Below are 25,897 nucleotides of genomic sequence, written 5' to 3'. Positions count from 1 at the left end.
ACCTGCATTTCATTATCTTTAGTTACGTCTTTTGGCTTCATATCTATCGTACGATGTTTTCGATTATTGTAAGATTTCAATAAATCAGCTAGAATGTTGATCCATTTGTAATTTCCTTGAAGACTGAATTTTTTCCACATGACATTTTTTAGCGTGCAATTGAAACGTTCACAAATAGTTGCCTTAAGATTGCTATAGGTTGAATATAGATTTATTTTATACTTTGTCATTAGTCTTTGAAAATTTGAATTGTAGAATTCTTTGCCACAATCCACATGTAGATTTCTAGGAGTGCGTCCTTTTTTTAATATAGACTTCATTGCATAAGCAGCATCTACACCAGTTTTTTGTTTCGCAGGAACTGCCCAAGCGTACTTTGAAAATATATCAAAGACAGTTAATAGATATCGAAAGCCTTTGTTCTCTCTCGAGTAGCCTTGCATCTCTACAAGATCAGCTTGTCATGTCTCATCTATTCCGCGTACATCAACTTTTCTACGGGGATAGTTTCGACGTGCTGGTTTATGTAACTCATCCACCACTCTTTGATGTTTCATTTTAAAGTTTTTTTTTTAAAATGTCAAACGGTCCAATAGTTTTTAAAATGTCAAACGGTCCAATAGTTTTTTCTTTCTCTTTATGATTACTATTATTATCTTTTTCTAACTGAGTAATAACTACTCGATGCTTTACTAATTCTAATCTTATTGTATCCAATGATTTTGAGAGATCATTTATCATACTCGTAAGCGTAGTAACGTTAGCTTCACTAGTTTTTCGCAACGTTCGTAAGTTTACAGCATCGTTACTCTCCTGAGGATCGGCTATATCACAAATTCTTTTGTCATTCGCGTCGTATTGTCCGTCTTCAGTGATATTATACCCTATACCAGGAGGACCTCTATTATCCTCCTTTTTTTTATTCAATATACGTCCAAACACATCAACACTCATTTTATTACTGAGTAATATTTAGGATTCTCTTAATATATATAGCCAGCTTCACGTAATTCTTCAATAATTGAATGAATTTCATTAACATGACTAGAATTACCGGCGGTTTGTTCGGCAATAAGCAATCTCAATCGATCAACGAGCTCGTTTGGATCATTCCAATATACATAATCAAATAACGTTCCTTTTCTAGCTATTTTAGAGTTAGGAAAAAGACCTCTTCCATCAATAGTCGATTTTCGCTTCTTAGCGCTACTGCTCAAAGATAAATTTGGTCCAATATACTTTTTGAATTTATTTACATGCTTATTGCGATATTCTCCATTTGTTTCGTATCTCTTTCGATGAGCGTTAGTGATTTCGAGAATTTTTATATAATTTTCAATATCCAATGAACTGGTTAATTTAGAATCAGGTTCTTTACGAAAGAGAAGTTCCATTAAACCAAGCGTCTTGCTGTATGCTTTATCATTCACAGTCACGTTATCGTTTTGGAAGGAAATTGGAGAATTGCCTATGACATATGTATTTTCATGTAAGCGAACACCAAATGTCTTGTCTAAATTACTTTTCTGCTGAGGTTCATGCAATAGTCGAACATAGTTTCCTAGTTTCCTACAATCGAATCATCCAATAGCTGTTGCCTCTGTTCTGTAGTTACATTTGAACTACTTTTGTTCAAATTTATAGCAGTTATATCAAGTGATGATTCATCATGATCATCATCATTATCATCAATAGAAATAGCAGACTCAAATGTAGTATCAAGCGGTTGTAATGTAGAATTTAATTCATTAGCAGTACTATTGAAATATCTAGATTTGTAGGGAGTGTCGGTTGCTACTTCTGACTTGAAAACATTATCGAACTCGATTTTCTTTTTCTTTTTCGTTGGCTGTTCAGCAGTAGTAGCGTTACTTTTATCAGTAGTTGCCTCTACGAGTTTCTTCAATGGATCAACCATAGGTTTAAAAGTTTCATGCAATGTCTTTTCTAAATCAGCTTTACCACGTTTTATTAGTTGATACTTGCGTCTTATGGCATCACGAGCCATGGATAATTGCTCGAGCACCTTCTTTTCTCTTTCAAAGTCAGCCATGTTTACGCTTCTAATTTCTGAAGTTAAATAATCTTCATCCACTCACTCATCTATATTTATAGCAAAAGAATCAAATCCCTTTCTATATCGTCCATGATTTATTGGTCTGTCTCTGTCGATAACCAAAAACCCATGATTATCGTCTCTCCAACATTTTAAACAAATTGCTTTAAACTTCTCAAAAGACATATCTGAGTTAACATGATCATTGTAAATGTGCTTAATATTCACGCCATCTTGATGTATTCACGCCATCGCATGTCGAAACAAAACAAGTAAATTCACATTATCTCGAATGAGATGCTTCGGAATGCGAGCGTACGATTGACAGAGATAGAAACTATCTACTTTTTTATGTCTACCCATACAGAAGAATGCTCTTACGTTATCTTGCTTCTCAGTGGCTATATCGTCAAAAATCATGATAGAATTTGGTCGTGTTTTATCTGGTGAAACAACTGTCTCATGCTCGCTGAAAGCATGATACTCTATATCATTAATAGGCTCTAATAAATCTTTCAAAAATGTATATTTAGGCTGATTAAGGGATTTTGAGTAGACATATTCGTTTTCAAATCTAAGACCATTAGGATGAGTGATTAATGTTAATAAACAATTAGTTTTTCCACAATTACTAGGTCCGCAGAAAACGGCACGGATACTATTAGGCAATAGTTCACCATGTCTTTTTTCTTGTTTTTCCGTCTCCACCACTCTATCGAAATTAATGACTTGAAGCTTAAGAGGTTGTTCTTGGAAATCCATGTTGTTTACTCATCATTGACACCTCAATGAATGAGTTGTTAGGTATAAAAAGTCTGCTTATATATCTTTTATTTCATTAACATGCTGTCTTTCGAAGAAGTATGATCACGTACTATAAAAGAAAGACTGGTGGTGATCTAGTGAACGAGATTATAAATAACTTGCCTATTGAAGCTCACTTACCTGGATATCAGTATTGTGGTCCTGGTACAAAATTGAACAAATGATTGGCACGTGGAGATCCTGGTAAAAATCCACTAGACGTTGCTTGTAAAGAACACGATATTGCTTATGCGCAAAATCTGGAGTATATTGCGACAAGAAATAAAGCTGACGAAATTCTAGCTAACAAAGCTTGGGAAAGAGTACAAGCTAAAGATAGCAGTTTTGGTGAGAAAGCAGCTGCCTTCACTGTAGCCAACATTATGAAAGTTAAAAGTAAGCTTGGTATGGGTGCTGCTATGAAGAAAGGTAGTAAGAAACAAGGTAGAGGATTTAAAAAACGTCAAGCACGAAAGAAATGTAGAAAAATCAAAAAGCCGTCAGTTACATTGAATAAAATTATTAAGACGGTCTCGAAAAATAGTGTGCCTAACAATAGAGCTCTTGTAGTTATTCTTTCGGCTATAAAAGGAGCCAATGAAGCTGTGAAAAAGGCTGGCGGTAGAAGTAAAATAAATATACCCCGTATTTTACCTATTCCCAGTAAAGTTGGTGGAGCGATTCCTTTTTTAATTCCATTATTTGCTGCTTTAAGCGCCACTGGAGCTCTAGCTGGAGGAGCTGCTTCAATAGCAAAAGCCGTTAACAGTGCTAAGGCCGCTCAAAATCAATTGAACGAAGCTCATAGACATAATAAAACTATGGAAGCTATTGCTATTGGTAAAGGACTTTATTTGAAACCATATCGTAAAGGTTATGGTCTTCATTTGAAACCATATTCAAGTGGAAAAGGTTTAAAAAAAAAAGCTCGAAATAACTTTACCTAATCGAGCACTGACAGATCATGATATAAGAAAATATGCTAAAATACTAAAAATTGCAAATTTTCGAGGTGTTTTCATGCGTAATGCTCTGCCAGCTGATGGACCACGATATAAAGAGGCAGCTATTGTAAATTTAGATGATAAACGTGGACCAGGTACTCATTGGGTAGCATACAAAAAGAAAGGTGATGAGGTTATGTATTTTGATAGTTTTGGTAATCTACAACCACCTATAGATCTATTGCTTTATCTCAAAGTTAATAGAATCATGTATAATTATATTAGATATCAAGATTTTAATACATATAATTGCGGCCATCTTTGTCTCAAATTTCTTTTAAACAAACTATAGAAAAGACGACTAGTATATAAAATACTCATTCAAAGAATGACTATCATTTGACATGCATCTGTCATGGAGAATACACTGACATTGAGTCTCTCAGGAACATCATCCATACTCGAAACATATTATTTTCCACCGATCGAATTGATACCAAACAAAAAATACGTTCTTGGTCTAGTTGAGCTATTAACATTTAATTCAATACCAAACATTGACGTTGGTTATAATAAGTTTTACATTGAAGGTCAAGAAGCTATCACTTTACCAACTGGTAACTACGAAATAGAAGATATTGAAAGCTTTCTCCAAGAAGCATTAGCATCTAAAGGTATATCGTTTAGCCTAAAACCAAATAATAATACTTTACGTAGTGTCATTCAGTGCAGTCAAACAATACATTTTGAACCAGAAGATTCTATTCGATCAATTTTAGGCTTCACTAAACGCACGCTCGTTGAAAACGAAACACATAGTTCTGACTTACCCGTCACTATACTCAAAGTCAATGCTTTACGTGTAGAGTGTAATATTACTACAGGCTCTTACATAAACGATCGCAAAGTACATACTATACATGAATTTTTCCCTGCAGTCCCACCTGGATATAAGATTATAGAAGTTCCCTCTCAAGTCATTTACCTTCCAGTCGCTGTGAGGAGCATTGATCATTTTCAAATTCGTATAGTTGATCAAGACGGAAACCTAGTTAACTTTTGAGGAGAAGTCATCACAGTGCGAGTACATATAAAGACCATATCTTAGTAATGGGTATCATTTAAGCGAGCTATCAGACCGCTCACACCTCAGAACTGTCAATTCCTGAAAAGCTTGAGACTGAAAGTCGTCGAAAATCGTGGAAGAAAATATTGTGTATATTAGTGTGCTGTATAAAACAACAACAACAATATGGAGGGAATTCTAGACATTCATTCAGGTGTCGCTTTCGATGAGTCTATAGCTCATTATGAAGTTCATACGCATCAGCCTTATTCATTATCATATTTCAATAATAGTGATGAAATCCATATAGCAATTCAACATCAAGATTTATATCTGCTTCCATCACGCAGTATGATTCATATTTGTGGTCGGTTGACCAAGTCGGACGGTACTACACCAGTGGAGAACACTTTATTAGTCAACAACGCCCTCTGTCATTTGTTCGAGGAAATACGATATGAAATAAATGCTATTGAAATTGATAAAGTGAAAAATGTAGGCTTAACGAGCCTCATGAAAAATTGGCTTTCACTCAATCCATGTCAAAACTCTATCGCTGAAAATGCCGGATGGAATGGTGATAACAATGAAGTTTTAATATGTAACGCTCAAGGTTTTTTTGATGTGACTATCCCTCTCAATATGTTACTGGCCTTTGCTGAAGATTATCGGAAAATTGTAGTCAATGTCAAGCATGAACTTGTTCTCACAAGATCAAAAGATGATTTGAATGCTATTTTAAGTATTCCAGTAAGGAATCCTGATGCTTCAGAAAAATCAAAAATTACTTTAACTAAGGTTGAATGGTTGATGCCATATGTGATGGTCGCAGACAAAGAAAAAATCAAATTACTCAATCAGATTGGACGAGATCGTGCAATTACTATGAGTTATCGTACTTGGGAAATGTATGAGTATCCAAAATTACCTCGTACATCAAAGCATGTTTGGAGTTTTAAGACTTCCAATCAATTGGAAAAGCCTCGCTTTGTTATTTTAGCTTTTCAAACTAAACGTAAAAGTTCAGCAAGTGTTAATTCTAGTAATTTTGATCATTGTAATATTAGTAATGTGAAGCTATTCCTCAATTCACAATGCTATCCGTATGGAAATGTCAATTTAAATATCAATCAAAATCAGTTTGCTGTTCTCTACGATATGTATGCTAATTTTCAAAACGCTTACTATGGTAAAGAAAACGAGCCGTTACTCAATAAAAAGGATTTCATTAATAAAGTGCCGTTAATAGTTATAGACTGCTCCAAACAAAATGAAACATTAAAAAGCGCTCCAGTCGATGTTCGCCTAGAATTTGAAACTCGGACCGATTTTCCTGAAGATACTGCAGTCTACTGCTTAATATTACATGATCGTATTGTACAATATAATCCAATTAGTGGTGATGTTAAAAAATTAGTTTAAAATTAACAAGACATTATATGATCAATGTACACAATGCTTTTCAATAAAAAAAATAAAATTATATATATATATATATATATATACATATACACTATATATTGTTAGAATTTAATACAAACTACCTATAATCATAGAGAGAGAGAGAGAGAGAGAGAGAGAGAGAGAGAATAGCATCCACACTAAACGGCGTACGCACCTAGCAAGCTAGAGACGCTACCCCCTCTCCGAGGGCCCAAACTTAGCCAGCATAAGCTTACTATGCTCCCTACTATAGAAGGAGAGAGACTATCATACAGCTTACTAAATACCCTACCAACTTCTACAGCATCCTACCTTACCAACCTATGTAGATGAATATTGGTGGGTGAGTGGGTGAGAGTAGGTAGGTGGGTGGAATAGGTGAATGGGGGTGGGGGCACTGATAGATCCTAAGTAAATTAAAACATTATTAATTTTTTATTTTAGTTTAATTTATTACTTTTTATAAAATTAAAAATACAATTTTTTTTTTCTTTTTAATATTATTGTTTAATTTTTTTGGATCCGACGACCTTAGAGGGGCGAGTCGGCTTCCTGATGGTTGGTTGAGCCGGAATCAAAATTACTTTCCGTCGAACACACTCAACGTTTTTTACCACCGGAATTTTTTTCTGTAAAAAAATTTTTTAATTATTATTTTTAATTTAAATTTATTAATTCATTCTATAACTAAATTACTTACATTAGCGGTTAAATTGAGTGGTTTATCAATTTGGGTATCATCTCCTCTTTGACAGCCTGCGGATGTTGCTGTCGATGAGGTTGCTGTTGACGTCGCTGGTGATGTTGTCCTCGACGTTGCTGATGACGATGATAATGTCATCGACGCAGATGACGTCGACAGCCTCGAAGATGACCCATTACCTTCATTCACCATGGCTGTTGTTGATGGTGCAGCAATGTTGTTTATACTGGAAAGCCTTCGCTTAACTTTCGCAGCAAGTTCGTCTTGCTGCGCTTTAGCTAAGGCGGCTTTCCGTTTCCGCTCCAATCGAGCGGATTCTTGCTGCCTCTTCATAGCGTCCGCACGCTTATGTTGCTCTAGTTTTGCATTGACGCGATCATTGACAATTTTGTCAATTTGATAGGCGACTTGATGCGCCATCATTCTGGCCGCCATAGATTCCTTGATCCACTGAAAAGAGATAAGACAATTAAATATTAATAAAAAATATAAATTGTTATAATTTTATAATAATACTTACTTGTTGAACCATAGCTTTCATTTGTATGATTTGCAGTCCTTGAGGACTGCTCTTCTCCACAAATCGTTGCAACTGAAAATAATTAATAAATAAATAAATAAATAAATAAATAAATAAATATATGAGAAAAAATACTTACGTTAATTAATATTAAAATTAAGAGCCGATATAACGGCTCTTTTGCCATATTCTGCATGGTCGGAAGCTGGTAAGTGGTAAGCTGAAATTGAATAATAATATTATTAAAAAATTATAAAAGTTATTTTAATTATTTTTAAATTATTTAAAATTATACTTACAGTTTCTAAAAACTCACACGCTTTAACAATATTTTCCATTGTTGTTTTATTTTTTTTATTTATAACTTTATAAAAAATATAAAAATTACTAACGTTTAAATAATATTAAACAATTAGCACTGCACTGTGAACCGCTCGAAGTTTCCTTTAAGACTGACCAACGAAAATCCTACTGAACACTCACACTATTATCAGGTACGAATTTTCTACAATATATGTAACGCTACACACAAACGTAGATATTCTTTGAGTGAGATAGGACGTTTAGTGTACCCTTTCCCAACCCATGTAGGCTAGAAAGTTTGTCACTTTCTAAAAACTATAAATCTTGACGTCCCGCTGACTTTATGGTCATCCGCAAAAAACACATTAAACGCAGGTCACGCGTCCGCGCTATGAGTTTTGTTTGACCATCCTTAAACCGTCTATGATCTACATTTGCGATAGTCATAGGTAACATAAGATAAGAGGGAACGTAGTAAGCATAGATGCTGTCTCTTTCTGAAAGTAGTGGAGAAGCTTGATCACCCTCAAACCAGCTATGATCTACATTTATGATAGACATAATTAACTTAAGATAATAGGGTAGTTAATAAGCATAGCTGATCATGCGCCCTCCTCGCACTGTGGACCACGCTGAGTCAGAGCTAGAGAGAGAGAGCATACATTTAATACTACTATAGTAGCGCATCCCCATCAGGCCAGAACTATAGACAGCATTCGCTCCCCTCCTCCTCCGCACGCTCGGGCCCTATACCAAATGTATGCGTGTGTAGCTAATATACACAATATGCATCCTCTAAGGTACATGTGGCATTGGCTCTAGTGGTAGAACGCTAGCCTGCCAACCCAGAGGACTCCGGTTCGATTCTCCGGTCTGTCTTTTCATTTTTTTCAAAAAAAAATCGTCGCTATTTTCTATATTCGTTTCATTCTCAATGTAGCAAGTAAATTGTTAATAATATATATATTTATAACTTAAAAAAAAAAACATTTATATTTAATTAGACTAAAAGCACTAGGTATAGGGTCCCTAGGGACTAGGAGCCCTAGAAACCTTCCTCAAAAATTATAAACAATTATTAACATTAATAATAATAATAATTAACATAGAAGGGATAGAGGCCAGGGAATCAAAGGGTTAAACCAAGGGACCCCCCACGAATATTGTTAATAATAATTGTTAACAATAATAATTATTATTAACATAAAAGGGTTAAGCCAGGTGGGGTCAAAGGGTTACAGACCCCCCGCAGGTGTGCTGGAACATACATTGCTATACTACTAATTTATCTCAATAATACAATAAAGTAGTATAGAAAAAAATACTGTATTAAAAAAATAAGCAATCCGTAGATATAGTCCTAAGAATTCCTGAAATAAAAGAAAAAATGTATAATTAAGTTGAAGAACAAATAAATATTTTATAAAATTGCTTATACTAAATTGATTTTAAAAAATGAAGACATTTTTTAATAATAGATTAATATCAAATAGAAGTTAATGAACACAGCAATATATACAGGGTGAGTCATTTTAATTTCCCCAGTCTAATAACTTTTGAAACAAGCAAATTACGCAAAAATGTTTCAGACCAAAGTTGTAGGGGTTCAAGGGGGACATCTAGGGGTGACTTTGAAATTGACCTTGAGCTCGACCTTGACGGCTTTCTCAAGGTCAAGTCTATTTTTTTATTGGGAACCCCTATTTCTGACCTCGGAATCGGAAAGAGCGGGAAATTTGACATCCAGATAACATCTTTTAACATGGGTCAAAATAAACCCTTAAGGTCATGGTAAGGTCAAAACTATCCTGGAACAAGAATCGAACAATGTAAGCAAAATACGAAAAAATGACTCAGAAAAAAGTTGTAGGAGTTCAAGGGGGACGTCTAGGGGTGACTTTGAAATTGACCTTGAGCTTGACCTTGACGGCTTTCTCAAGGTCAAGTCTATTTTTTTATTGGGAACCCTTATTTCTGACCTCGGAATCGGAAAGAGCAGGAAATTTTACAGGATTTAAATTTTTTAAATTTAATTTTTTTAAATTTTACGGGACTATTCTTGTTTCCGTTCCCTATCCTTTTTTATTTTTCACCGGACTGTATGATTATTATTAATAAATTTCAAATATTGGAAGTTGTTGCTAATAATTTGCTATTACAAGTCTATTAAATTAATGAAACTATTTCAGTATCAATCTGATGTTCTGCAAAGAAATAAGAGTAAAAGTTAAATACATAAGGATAAATTTCATGTTCAATGAAGAATCTATTACATTTGGAAGTCGTTTAGAAAGTAATCGCAATACGTTCAGTCGTGATTTCAATTTTGAAAAAGCTTTAAATATTACTTTTGTTTTAACCATGCTTGTGTTCATTGTATCACTATCATTATTTCTTCATATTTGAATAAGAGACCTTTCTTATTGGCCTGCGCGATCACCGGACTTAACTTCCCCAGATTTCTTCCTTTGGGGATACTTAAAAAATACTGTGTTCGCTGAAGCGCCCACAACAAGGGAGAATATGATAGAAAGGATTAGAGTTGCATGTAGACAAATCTCTAGAGATATCTTACTGCGCACTATTGAAAGCTTCGAACAGAGGCTCAGGCAATGCATCGACGTAAATGGTAATAATTTCGAGCAAAACCGATAGGAAATAAGTTTATTCTAGTTTCATCACGAATCGTGAGAGGCAAGGGGACTCACATTAATAAAGCACCCCAAATCGTGAGAGGCAAGGGGATTCACGTTAATAAAGCACCCCGAATCGTGAGAGGCAAGGGGACTCACGTTAATAAAGCACCCCAGAGGGAACATAATCCTATTACGTCCACGTCGTTGTTCCTGGGTAGTGCTAAAGATAGGAAGTTTATGATCTTAAACATCAGCATCGTTAGTACATGGCCAGTCCCTTACTCTTTGGAAGTTTATTTAACAACGGTCATATGCGATAAAAGCTTCGCCTCGAAATGTAACAAAAATAAGAGAATTTTCAAGAATTTGACCTTTGCTTCACATTGAGAATAGAAGTACGACAAAGGTCTTCGATGCTCGTTAAACCTTTTGATGTTTGAAAGCGGCTTCAATTTCTTAAGTAAAAACTGAAATATTGTTTATGTTCTTATGAAAAAAAACTAAATAGATACTTGAACGTAAAATTTCCCGCTCTTTCTGATCCTGAGATCAGAAATAGGGATTTCCATTAAAAAAATAGAAATGACCTTGAGAAAACCGTCAAGGTCAAGCTCAAGGTCAATTTCAAAGTCACCCCTAGATGTCCCCCTTGAACCCCTACAACTTTGGTCTGAAACATTTTTGCGTAATTTGCTTGTTTTAAAAGTTATTAGACTGGGGAAATTAAAATGACTCACCCTGTATATACTAGTGGGGCTCCGCTTGGTTAATTGGTTGATAATAAAATAATAATGAAGTGATTATTCCTATATAAACATCATTTACTGTAATTGTAGTAATTGTAGAACTACAGTTTTTTTTAATCTTTAAAATCAAAAATGATATCATTATAAATTTCTTTTTGTATGTAATGTTGAATTCCTATACCATAAAAGTATTTTTATTTCATGTTGTAATATAGGCGGAGGATATTAAAAATACACACGAGTTGCAATAGGAAAAAGTGTTTATTGCTGCGCACTGCCAAGCGATTGCAGAAGGAATGAGCTCCTTGCTTGTATATAGAATCGGCGGCTCGCAGGCCTTTACTTGAAGACACAGCACACACACGCTCCCACAAAACGCGCGCATGCGCATACATATGAAATGCCGAGCAAGCTGATTTTAACATTTCATAATGATTATATATAAATAATTTTCACTATTTTCAATAATAATACCTGAGTAATTATTGCTATCTTGGATAGGGCGGTAAATTGAACGATTTTGGAAAAATCGAAAATTTCTTGATATCTCATAGTATGAAAACTAATAATATTTGTTCCAAAATATATAAAAACTCAATATATAAATATCAAATTACGACACATACTTGAACGAAATATTTAATACCTATTTTGAACTGATAAATTGAGAATCTTTACATTTTTTATTTCATTTATATTTGATTTCAATTTTGTGTATATTACTTTGTGAATATCGACCATATTATGCATAAAAACGCAGAACATAATGTGATTTTCAAGAGTACATGATAACAGTAACTGATTATTAAAATTTAGAATTTATCTGTCATATTGAGTAATGTCAGAAACAAAATAAAATTATATTTGTTTGAATGGAGCTTTAAGCAATTAGTATATACAACTTCAACGTACCTCTTATTAACATGTATCTTTGCGCATGCATCAATTTTGGTGGCACAATATTGTTACCGGTGTCTTTATTGACATCAAAGATGTCTTTGATGATAAAATGGACCCAGTAATCCTTGATCTTAATCTAATTCTTAAAAATAAAAATTACATTTAAAATAAGAAGATTGATATAATATTCAATTAAAATAAGATGATTTACATACCACGTATACTTCAAAACAAAATAGTTTAGAGTATCCTTATAATAAGAGCACTGGAATCTCTGAACAGCCTATATGTTTCTGGTTTACCAGATATATATAACCAGATATATATAATATGAGGATATGATGCTGGAAAAAACATCATAGAAATAATTAGTATGTTCTAACGTACACCAAAAGCTGTAAACAACTTTTTTAATTACATTAAACTTGAAATATACACTAAAAACCCTCAAACCAATGATAAATCCCTTGAAATTAAAAAACATATTTCACGCTTCTGCAATCACTCCTAAAATCCCTCTAAACAAGTCAAGTATCTTAGTTTATTGATAGATATATACCTTACTTGGAATAAACATGCTCAATATATAATCATTAGAGCAGACTATTAACATACTAAAAGCATTAACAGGTAAATGGTGGTGTGGGCACCCTCAAAATCTACACATTAGTTATCAGAAGCCCGTTAGCATCGAATACAGTCTCTTTCTAATACACATCTCTACCATCTCAATTCCAAAATTGACATTATTCAAAATCAAGATTTAGGATATAGAACTTTAGGATATAGAATAGAACTTCTATCCCTCTATACGTTTTAGATAGTGAATCAAAAATATATAACCACTATGAATACCTCTCAGCCAAGTTTATACTATTAACAACTCTTCTTTAGGTGATAAAATCAATCAATAAAAATTATCTATATGCAGGTGAATTACCAAAACATCACATTATTTGGAATTGTCCTAACTAAACAGCTCAAGGAGACTTACTAAATTAAAAAACTACACAAACTATTAACACAAACTAACCCAAAAAAGCACAAATCAATAATAGAAGTTATAAAACAGCCTACGCACACCTCAGCAATACTACTAATCGAATTTTTTAAATAATTCTTGCCTAACAACATAACCTTTCAATCTCTGAATTTCGTCTCTAATCTTAAATACGCATGCATGTTGTCATATCAGCGTCTCAGATGGAGAACTACCGCCATCTAGTGAAAAGAAAAGAAAATGGTATTGCTACCGAAAAACGCTCAATTACGAATTAAAATTGTTTGAAATACAAAAACTAACTAAATATTCTTAATGTTGTTGCCAACCTTAAATTCTTAATGTTGTTGCCAACCTTAAATATAAATGTTTTTAAAAACAACCTTTTTTTATATTACAATGTTTCTAATAAATATCAACGTCTCTTTTTAGAATTTTATTACATACCCTTGATTCAGTAGTACAAAGTTTCAGTGTTACAAGTTTTGCAAGTCTTATTTTTTTAATAAATTAAATACATTACATGTTTAACAAGTCTTAATTTTCTTTTATAATACAGTACGTAGTTTTACAAGTCTTAATTTTTTTTTGTTTAACACAGTAAGTTTTACAAGTACTAGCTTTTTTATACACGTCTTCATTTTTCCATAATTAAAGTACATAGCTTCTTATACATGCAGTGCATATCACATCAAATAAAGTAAATTGAAACTACAATAACAGTACTCATCGATACCGAGTGGATACTTAATAGACTGGTAATCCTAATGCCAGTATTATTATCACAGACCTATGTATATGTATAATATCTTTATGTCACATAGTAACCAATATCAGTATTATCACAAACCTATATATTTGGTATATACATCTACAAGTCTTAATCTAATAGTCTTTAAGTACCACTAATATAATTCTTTGTGAATCAATACTGTCATAATATAAAAAATACATAAGTTATTAAAATTGAATTATTCAAACTGTAATAATAAATATAAATAAGTTTTCGCATTCTAAAAAAGTATTATTTGAGACGTTTTCTTTATATAGCTAACTTTTTAGCTATAACGGTGCTGGTATCACCTTGTTTGGCACACCGTTTCAAAGGTTTATTTGCCTTGGAAACTTTATTTGTATCTATACAATCTTCTTCCTTCAGTAATTTAAAATAGGAAATATCTGGACAGACCAACGTCAGAGGATCTAAAAATAAAAAATACGGATTGTCCACATATTAATTTTCAGACACACATAATTACTACTTGACATACAGAAATTTATTAAAAAAAGCTTACCAAATGTACTGACAGTCCCTGTCACCATAACGCAAGTCCCTTTGAAATGATCTACAGAGTCTTCAATTTTAAAAGATGTTATACGGACAGGCAATTTATGGATGCCTTCCGTAATTGAGCCTGTACCGAATCCTAAAGGTCCAGCTCTGTTATAAGCAGCGACAAGGATTGTCTTGATGTAGGCTTTGACTGCTGAAAATTAAAAATATCATTGAACGTTAGTTTTATGAAATTAAGTTTATAAAAAAACGTACTTATTTTTCCAACAGCCTTTGGAATATCAATGAATTGTATCGTAGGAATTTCCACGTCCATTGGCACAGTGTAGATATAGTATCCTTTAAATTCTACTTTAGTTTCAGGTTGGATAATCAGTTCGTAATTTAGAACATTCTTTGCTTGCCTTTTAGTAACAACTTGCCCCTCAGCTCCATCGATATGAAGTATCTAAAAAAAGTACATTTTTGAATTAATAATTATAATTTACAATTACTACATTAAAAAATAAATATATATATTATATATTCCCGATCAGCAATTATCTCTCTCGCTAACTTATTGATTTGTATTGGGTCCCAAATTAATAACATTATATTGTACGTCCCATTAGTGATCAGGCACTTGAATAATTCAGTTTCTATTCCTCTTACTAGAACAGTACAACGCCCATAAACAGTTTTGATATAGCCAATAAATTCTCTGAAAATATAAAAAAAATCAATGGAACAATACAGCGTACACAGTCAATGAGAATTTTAGATTTATAACAAACAATAATACAGCGCACACAGTCAATGAGAATTTTAGAATGATGGATTTATGACAAAATTAAATAAAAGGAAGTGACTTACACATTAAAATCCTTTTCAGGTGATTCCATCAAGTAACCAACTTCCTCATCACTTGTATATGTTATTACTTGGTCAGAATTCTCTTGCAATGACATTTTGAGTCCTGATGTTAGTCGATATTATATAAAAAAAATTAGTTTTTTAACTTATTGAAGATAAGAATTTTTTATTTTTAATGTGCATTAAATATATATATATATATATTCAATTATGTATCACTGGACATAAAAAATGAAACTATTTCATTTTATCAATTATTCAACAGGTTATCTACATAACCTGTTTATTCAAAATTTGTTCCCAGAAGTAACTATATTTTTTAATTATTATTTTTTAATCGCATTTCAGTCGCGATGTCGCCGTCAAGCGGTGCGGAAGTGCAACCGCCTGACGCATCATCGCTACATAAGCATTTCAAGTGTCATCCAAATACAAAAGTAGGAGCAGTTGTGTGTTTAGTATGTGGAAATTTCTATCATACGAGTGAAATAGTAGCAAAAATCCATGCGGGAAATGCAATCAAACTAATAAACAGCTCATTCATAATATGCCAAGAGCATTCAAATTTTGCACTACCATCAAACTTGCCATATGGGGACTTAAGTGAACAAGCTAGTGCTTTCATAACATAATTCAAACTTGTAAGTAGAGAACAAATAAAACTGGAAATATTAAATGAGCTTGTGCATGAAAAGCAAATTTTAAATGAAAAAGATGATCATATGGATGTAACGCAGATCAATGATTTGGATGAATTACAACAATTAAAAGCCGAAAATAACCTATTGAAAGAACTGTACAAAGAAACAAAAGAAAAACATGAATTGCTCAATGAACTACTAATTAAAGAAAAACAAAATAAAAATGCAAATACTAACATTATGAGAAAAACATATGCTGAAACAATTGCACTACCAACACCTAAACCCAAAAGAATACCAAGATTAATAATAAAGAAAAAGAGTAATGATATCATAAACTTAGAAAATCAAGTAGCACATTACTTAATTAAAGACAAAAACATACAAACAAAAAGTGTACAAGTTAAAAATACTGACACAATAATTATCAACTGCATGACCGAAGAAAATGTCACAGTGTAAGAAAAAACTTTACAAAAAAAACTACCGGCACTTACTGTTCTAAAAGAAGAAATACGTAAACCGATAGTTAAAGTAGTAGGAATTTCTAAAGCTTTCACAACAAATGTAAAAGATATAGAAACTGATATTAATGCAAGAAATTTTAGTCAATACGAAGAAAAATGCAAAGTAAATCATGTATTTACAAATGAAAAAAATAAAACAGTAACTGCAATAATAGAAGTTCCATCTATTGTATATAAACATATAAAAAACAATAGTAACAAATTATTTATTGGATGTCAAAACTGCAGAGTCTTTGACGTCATCAACACATATCCGTGTTACAACTGCTCAGGTTTTGGCCACGGCGGCGGAAAGTGTGAAAAAGCAAAAAAAGAGCCAACGTGTTATAAATGTGCTGGCAAGCACCAAGCAAAAATGTGTAGTAGCAGCATACTCCAATGTCCAAACTGCATTTTCCACAATGAAACATATAGTAAAAACTACAACGTAAACCATAGTGCCATCGACAGCGAAATGTGTGAAGTTTTAAAAATGAAAATAAAAAGGTATATTGAAATGACAGATTATCTAACTCAACCAACTCATCAAAGATATTTTGGTAGAATAAACTTTGAAACAAACACCCGCAAGATATATAACCGTCCGAGAATAAATAACAGTTTATCGTTATCATCATTATCTACACCAAGTCCAACAGGTAATAAAACCAGGAATACTAAATAGTTTTCTGCAATATTACAATATGGATAACAGCTTATATGATATTATATTTGAAAATGAACATAAAACAGATAATATTGATGATCTAAACAAATATACAGGGTGAGTCATTTTAATTTCCCCAGTCTAATAACTTTTGAAACAAGCAAATTACGCAAAAATGTTTCAGACCAAAGTTGTAGGGGTTCAAGGGGGACATCTAGGGATGACTTTGAAATTGACCTTGAGCTTGACCTTGACGGTTTTCTCAAGGTCATTTCTATTTTTTTAATGGAAATCCCTATTTCTGATCTCAGGATCAGAAAGAGCGGGAAATTTTACGTTCAAGTATCTATTTAGTTTTTTTTCATAAGAACATAAACAATATTTCAGTTATTACTTAAGAAATTGAAGCCGCTTTCAAACATCAAAAGGTTTAACGAGCATCGAAGACCTTTGTCGTACTTCTATTCTCAATGTGAAGCAAAGGTCAAATTCTTGAAAATTCTCTTATTTTTGTTACATTTCGAGGCGAAGCTTTTATCGCATATGACCGTTGTTAAATAAACTTCCAAAGAGTAAGGGACTGGCCATGTACTAACGATGCTGATGTTTAAGATCATAAACTTCCTATCTTTAGCACTACCCAGGAACAACGACGTGGACGTAATAGGATTATGTTCCCTCTGGGGTGCTTTATTAACGTGAGTCCCCTTGCCTCTCACGATTCGGGGTGCTTTATTAACGTGAATCCCCTTGCCTCTCACGATTTGGGGTGCTTTATTAATGTGAGTCCCCTTGCCTCTCACGATTCGTGATGAAACTAGAATAAACTTATTTCCTATCGGTTTTGCTCGAAATTATTACCATTTACGTCGATGCATTGCCTGAGCCTCTGTTCGAAGCTTTCAATAGTGCGCAGTAAGATATCTCTAGAGATTTGTCTACATGCAACTCTAATCCTTTCTATCATATTCTCCCTTGTTGTGGGCGCTTCAGCGAACACAGTATTTTTTAAGTATCCCCAAAGGAAGAAATCTGGGGAAGTTAAGTCCGGTGATCGCGCAGGCCAATAAGAAAGGTCTCTTATTCAAATATGAAGAAATAATGATAGTGATACAATGAACACAAGCATGGTTAAAACAAAAGTAATATTTAAAGCTTTTTCAAAATTGAAATCACGACTGAACGTATTGCGATTACTTTCTAAACGACTTCCAAATGTAATAGATTCTTCATTGAACATGAAATTTATCCTTATGTATTTAACTTTTACTCTTATTTCTTTGCAGAACATCAGATTGATACTGAAATAGTTTCATTAATTTAATAGACTTGTAATAGCAAATTATTAGCAACAACTTCCAATATTTGAAATTTATTAATAATAATCATACAGTCCGGTGAAAAATAAAAAAGGATAGGGAACGGAAACAAGAATAGTCCCGTAAAATTTAAAAAAATTAAATTTAAAAAATTTAAATCCTGTAAAATTTCCTGCTCTTTCCGATTCCGAGGTCAGAAATAAGGGTTCCCAATAAAAAAATAGACTTGACCTTGAGAAAGCCGTCAAGGTCAAGCTCAAGGTCAATTTCAAAGTCACCCCTAGACGTCCCCCTTGAACTCCTACAACTTTTTTCTGAGTCATTTTTTCGTATTTTGCTTACATTGTTCGATTCTTGTTCCAGGATAGTTTTGACCTTACCATGACCTTAAGGGTTTATTTTGACCCATGTTAAAAGATGTTATCTGGATGTCAAATTTCCCGCTCTTTCCGATTCCGAGGTCAGAAATAGGGGTTCCCAATAAAAAAATAGACTTGACCTTGAGAAAGCCGTCAAGGTCGAGCTCAAGGTCAATTTCAAAGTCACCCCTAGATGTCCCCCTTGAACCCCTACAACTTTGGTCTGAAACATTTTTGCGTAATTTGCTTGCTTCAAAAGTTATTAGACTGGGGAAATTAAAATGACTCACCCTGTATATGTAAAGAAAATAATATCATTCTTTGTCTAAACATCAGAAGCCTAAAAAAAATTACAATAAATTACTAGCCCTATAGAAAAAAATAACGTTATAAATAACGTTATTAAATGACGTCACTTATAACGTTATTTATAACGTTATTTGGTGTTACGATTTGGAACATTTAATAATGTTATTTTTTATCTAATATCGTCATTTTTTATTTAAAAATGACGTCATTTTTGGAATTAATAACGTTATTTAATGAAAACGACGTTATTTTCAAAAAAAGATTTTGTGCTTTACGAACGGAATAACGTTCTTTCGCGGACCAATAACGTAATTTACAGAAAATGACGTTTTTTCCAAAAAAAAATTTTGTGCTCTACGAATGCAATAACGTTATTTCGCGGACCAATAACGTAATTTACAGAAAATGACGTTTTTTCCAAAAAAAATTTTGTGCTTTACGAATGGAATAACGTTATTTCGCGGGCCAATAACGTTATTAATAGCAAATAACGTTATCTTCAGTAGAATAAATTTGTAACAAGGTAATAACGTCATTTGCAGAGAATAACGTAATTGTCCAAAGATATGTAGGCTCTAGGAATCAAATAACGTTATTTTATAGTAAATGACGTTATTTTTGAGGGAGTCATTTTCCGGTGGTAGAAAAATGTTATTCACATAGGCTATGTTATGACATGATAATCATACTTGACATTTACATTAATCCTTTTCTTTATTTGTTCGCCAATCCATATCATAAAATATTTAAAATCATGATAAATACATAATTATTATAAAATAATCACAAGATTTATTTACATATAAATTAGATTTATGTAAATTAGAAACAAGTAGAGTATTCATAAATTTTTACTTACAAAGTTAAGAAGAGCATTACAACATTTTTTACAAAATTTCATTGAAATACTACCAAAAAGAATTTCGTCCCATGTTATTTATAATTTCTTATTCGATGTTTAATAAGAGTATTCATTTGGTACAGAACATAGGAATCTTTCATCGTTGTAATTCATATAAACGCAAATTTTATGTAATGAATCAGTACTTATAACTTCTAATTCTTGACTAATAGTAATTATCCTTTTTATCTGAAATTCGTCAAAATCATTATTATCAGAAATATCTAAAACGTCGACTGCTTTACACACAGTGTACTCTTTCCTTTGCAACGTATCAATAATAAAAAAAACAATTTGTACAAAATTATTGTCACCTGTCATCGCAAAAGAATTATTTGATCTAAGTCTTATAGTCTCGCAAGATAAATACACGCAATCCATCTTAACTAGTTTTCGGTAAACTCTAGCCGTGTTAGATAAATTCAATCTTCTTCTCCACTCAGGTGTTAAATAAGTCAATTTTCCAAAATATCTTCCGATGTGAGTAGTCAATACTTTTGCACACTCTCTTGTTTCTAAATACTTAACATAACTCAAGATTTCTGAATTCGGATTGTTTTGTAACATAAATTTTGTCAAAATGCGATCGCTTCTGTTCATACCCATTATTCGACAGATTTGATATTGAACACCTTTCGCAGCATGTACCAATTTCACAATATATCCGTTTCCATTTTCAAATCCGTAGCCAGAGTGACAATACAAAGGACCCCAATTCAGGACGCTGAGTGCCGTATGGAGTAGCTAATGTATATTGAAGGTCATCGCACTTCTTGAATAATACAATTCTGTTAGAACAACGAATGTCGTCAATAAACGATATGCTTCTTGAATTTGGTTCCGACTTATATTATTTTGCAATAGAATATAGTATGCCCTAACTAGATAGGACCAATGAATAGCGTAGCATCTCATGCGAGGAAATTTAATAAGAACAATTGTACTATAGTATAATATCCAATTTTGGTATTCTTTTGCTTTCCAATACTTTCTATCTCGTATAGAACGACAGTTCCGCATGAGTTTACTAGGGACAGTTATGGCTTTTAAAACGTTATCCACTTGATCGATTTCTATATTAGTCAATGAATAAGGCATATTTTTAGTGTCAAACCAGTATTTCATAAACTGTTTCCCGATACCTAAATCGAGGTAATGCATTGGATCTGGAACGAATCCGGATACAATATTAAAGTAGTTGAGACGACTGAGAACTGTTTCATTAATGACACCGTTAATGGACTGACCAGAAGCTACAGCTTGTCGCGCATCTCGCAAAGTATCTGCTTCATTCCTCTCATTAATCGGTTCATCCAAAAGTATATACTTAACGCTTCCACCCCTACCTACCGCAATGTAATATCCCGGATGTAAGCACCAATTACATCCAAAATAACCATTGAATTGAGTAACGCCTTGCATAGGGGCGCGAGCAACGGAATCATCACAAGAGCAAATAGCATATACATAAATAGTATGTTTTGTATCTCTTATATTGCAGATAATTCCTTCATCCGAAAATGCATTCATTTGATTAACAAATGGCTCAAAATACATATTCATATCAGGCTTATTTCTACCAAACCATAGTCCGCATACTATTGGCTTTGAAGTTCTGACTTTAAAGGGTAATTCATTGATTATGATTTGTATTGGCCATATAGAGAAAGAAGAGCTTTCAAATACTGGTGAACCATCGCTGTTAAAAGTCGCGGTTATAAATTTATTTTTTCGATCATCAGGTAAAGAATTTCTCAACTTTTTATACAACAAACCACTGTGGAATTCATTTATGTTATCAGAATTTTTAACACGGGCCTCAACTATTGATTCATAATAAGTCCAATTCTCTTCAAGATAATAAGCTATTTCTTCGTCTGGGTTCATTATGCAGAAAAAATCTCGGTAAGTTGGATCAGTCAAGGAAAACCGGCAATTACAAGAAACGCAATGTATGTTATGATTCTGTTCCTCTCCACGCCGAAACTCTTTAACATAACGCTTACAGGTAGGGCATAATGCGTGATAAGTAATATTTTTTTCGCAGTTGAAAATTGCATTAACTAAGTATTTCGAATCAGGTAAAACGGAGGTAGCACAAAATATGTTTAGCATCTTAAATAAATCTGCGATTGCAACTTGGGGCAAGTTGTAAACTAGTGAAAATTTCAAAACTCCTAAATATATTTCCGCTTTATTTACGTTGATTCTACTATCAATAATTTCATCATTGACGATATCGTTCAGTATCTCATCTAATCGATTTTGTGTTCCATTGTCATCTACAAATGGGTAGTCATATATATGTTGATATTGGATGTTATCATCATCACTTGCATAATCGTCGTCTTGCTCGTGTAGCAATTGCTCACGTTCATTTCTTGCATGATCCTTAAAAACAATAAGAATTATATAAGCAAAATATAAAAAATCTACGTATACATTATTGTACTATAAACAATCAACGTTGATGATATGATTAAAAATAGATGATAAATAGAATTTATTTAATATTGAAGGTGTCTATCGAATTTTGAGCAAAAATCAAAAGGTAAAATTAACTTTAGCTTATTTATATTCATCTTCTTACCGCTCCCCTTCTCGCTTAAAATAAAATTCTAAATACGGTGTTAAATTGAATACAAGGGATTCTTTTATTAAATTAATAACGTCTTTTTTGTCTTAAATAACGTTATTACTGAAAAGCAATTACGTTATTTATGGTGAATGACGTTATAACCCCCTCCTTCCACGCCTAAAATAAAATCGCAAATACGGAGTTAAATAACATATGGATTTTCACAGTGTCGAAAAAAAAAATTTAGTAAAATAATCTCCAAGTTTCAACGGATGTTAATAATGAAAATAGTAATTTTAAAAAATGATTTGTTTTCTTAAATATGGAAAAATTAAAGAGTATACTTGATAATTTTTATTCTTAAAAAATTTTCACGAATATTTATCGCTTTCTTATTACTTAATGTCGTAACAGTAATATTATTGTAAATTTGAATCATTTTTATATGGAAAACTGTATATAATATTTTAGTATTAACTGCGAATTATTAAAAATTATTGTAGTAATTGTAATTACCATACTTAATTTATAAATCAATAAACAAAACGTGTAATAAAATTTATATATTTTATGGTGTATCACTGCCGTTTTAACCAGATTTCGTAAAAGTATCAGTTGCAAAACACCATTTAATCTATCGATAGGAAAAAATTCAGATTTTTCCGATAAATATTATAGTTTAAAAAAAGCCACAGAAATATAATTTCTCAATTGTAACATAGAATTTGATCATAAGGTAAAAAATATATCGTTATTAAAAAAAAGCCATTTGATGAGCAATCAGTCTTACTACAATTATTATGATTGCAAGATTCCGTTTTAAAAGCACTTATTTATATACTAGATTTTTTTTAACTTCACAGTACGTAAACTTAAATATTCAAAATTATAAGTTTAAATATATATTTTTCAAATATTACAAAGTAATCGCGATCTAACAAATTCATTTTCAAAATTAATGATTTGACTTTGAAAATGAAATACTTTCTTTTCTATAGACAAAAATCTTCTTTACATAAAATTTTTATATGATAGAATTTCTATTTGAGAATGGTAATTTATCTAGGTAAAACATAGATTGGTTAAAATGAAATGTTAAATTGTTAAATTAAAATGAGTTATAATTAGTTATCTATTTCATCGAATATATATGTTACGAATTTCAACTACAATTGTTAATTTTGTGTATACAATCTCAGCAGTAGTATTTTACTAGGTAGTTAATATATGTTCAATATTATTTTCAAGTAATGAGTTATGAAGAAATTAATTAATTAATGAATTCATTAATTTCATTAATTAATTAATTAATGAAATCGGTTGATTACATTATCATTAAGCAAAATAATTTTTAGACAAAAGTTTTCTGTTATTGATACTAGATATCTGTAATGTAGTGTACAAATACAAACTAGATAAGTGGAAACAAAATTTGTTATATTGAATTTTTATTCTGTAAAAATAAATATGCCACTTGTAAAGCTAAAAAATTGTATATCACAATTAAAAAAATTATACTTGCAGTATTTTTTTTTTGTAAATTTATGATAAAAGGTATTTGGAGCAGATCAAACGTACATATTGTAGCTATTTCAGTTGAAACACTAATATTTGAAACTTTCAGCCATATAATGGTTATGTATTAAATTTTATTCAAATTTCAATAAGTTTTTCAGATTTTAATCCATTATGGTCTTTTCAAGTGATCTACTATTATAATTATGTACCAACAGTAAGCCTAGAAGTAACTTAAATGGAAAGCTTATTATTTAATAAATATAGAAAAATTTTTGATTAATTGTATAAAATTATATACTAAAATTTAATCATCTAAATAAATGTATAATGTGAATTGGTGTTATACTCTTCAAATGTTCTATGTATACTATCACAGCAATACTCTAATGAAGATATACTTTTAATATGAATGCTTGAACACTAGCAAGATATTTTTAAATCTTTACATATACAAGTATACTGACCATACACAATTCACTGCACTTAATGCCACTCATGAAAAATATGAATTTAAGAAAACGATATTGAGGGTCATTTGGTTACATTTACATTAAGGTATAGGATTTGTTTTCTTAGTTTCCAAATTTTTTTCAATAATGAGTGGATCATTTATGTAATAAATTTATACTCACACCATCGTCATCTGTTGATCCAGAAAAAGCATCAATTACTTGATTGGCAGATGACAAACTACATTCCTATAAAATATATATTAATTAATTTTATTAAGTATAAATTATGATATAATAATAGCAGTGAATAATACACTGAATTTAAGTATCAGTCTACTTACTGATTCATTTTCTGATGATACTGGAGATGATTGAGATGTTGTAGATTCATCATTGCTTGAAATATTATTAATTTCATGCAAAATGTTTGAAACTTGCTGAAATAAAACCATAACAAATATATTTATGAGACATGTTGTTAAGTTCATAAATTAATACATGCTTGGAATTACGTACATGCTATCTAGGCTTATATGCATTCATTAATTGAAAAGTTAATTGAATACTCACAGCATAATTCTCTCGCCATCTTTGATTGTCAACACTGGAATCTGAAGAAGAATCGTTCCTCTCTACTGTTCTCTTCCTGTTATATTGTGTAGTTCTCGGCGTTTTAATATCAACATTAATTCTGCCTAGGTTGTATCTACGATTGTTAGCCATTGTTTCACAGACAAAACTATAATATTTCAGTAAATTTGTTAGAAACTTAAATAGTATTTCTATATATTTATAAATCAATATTTTCATCTTACCTTTGTCACCTGGTCATGATCATGAAACTATAACATAAAACATAACCATATAACCACCGTATCGTATATCATAAAATACATATAAACTGGCAACCGACTTCTGCGCAGCCATCCTGCGCAGGTCACTTCCAGGATAGCATACATGTCAAGGCCTAATATGTATTTTGTTCCGCATTGAATTGTTAATGACTGGCTGCAGTTTACAAGTGTTTCACGAGTGTTATTAATTCGACACTTTTAAAGGAGCTGTCGTAAAAAAAACTAACAAATAGTAAGATAACATTTATATCTTGTTCAAAGAACAATCGAAATCATAATTCAATTTTCAATTTATTTCAAAAAGTGAATCTTAGATACCAACGATAATAGGGTGTATCGCGCCATCGAATATAATTTCTTTGTCACACATAGTGTGAACTATGATATATATGCTTGTTGATTTTTTTCTTTGTTTCGTGCTCGGTCTGGATGTTTCTTTGAATTAAAAATTAAAATTCTATTGTAGTAAATTATTTATTGACAAGTGCTCTTTATGAGCTGCAGTTATTTTACTTAAGAAACCATT

At 31.9% G+C, this 25,897-nt stretch overlaps 2 protein-coding genes across 5 annotated transcripts in view; one reads left to right on the top strand and one right to left on the bottom strand.

Moving 5' to 3' along the window:
* The window catches only part of LOC131667483 (NAD(+) hydrolase sarm1), an 836,900-nt gene that overhangs the window by 719,767 nt on the left and 91,236 nt on the right, over positions 1-25,897 (top strand). The window lies entirely within an intron of this gene.
* On the bottom strand, positions 19,798-25,389 carry LOC131667501 (uncharacterized). The gene is made up of 5 exons (XM_058940952.1): positions 25,333-25,389; positions 25,088-25,256; positions 24,859-24,954; positions 24,698-24,763; positions 19,798-22,360 (listed from the first exon to the last, which is right to left on the bottom strand). Exons 2-5 carry the CDS (start codon positions 25,238-25,240, stop codon positions 20,714-20,716), a joined length of 1,962 nt encoding a protein of 653 aa, XP_058796935.1. The 5' UTR covers positions 25,241-25,256; positions 25,333-25,389; the 3' UTR covers positions 19,798-20,713.

Source organism: Phymastichus coffea, unplaced genomic scaffold, assembly GCF_024137745.1.
Source record: "Phymastichus coffea isolate CEN01 unplaced genomic scaffold, Cenicafe_Pcof_1.1 PCOF00005, whole genome shotgun sequence".
NCBI classification, from domain to species: Eukaryota; Metazoa; Arthropoda; class Insecta; order Hymenoptera; family Eulophidae; genus Phymastichus; species Phymastichus coffea.
Note: the sequence above shows the minus strand (reverse complement) of the source record. Positions and strands in the feature narration are given on the sequence as shown.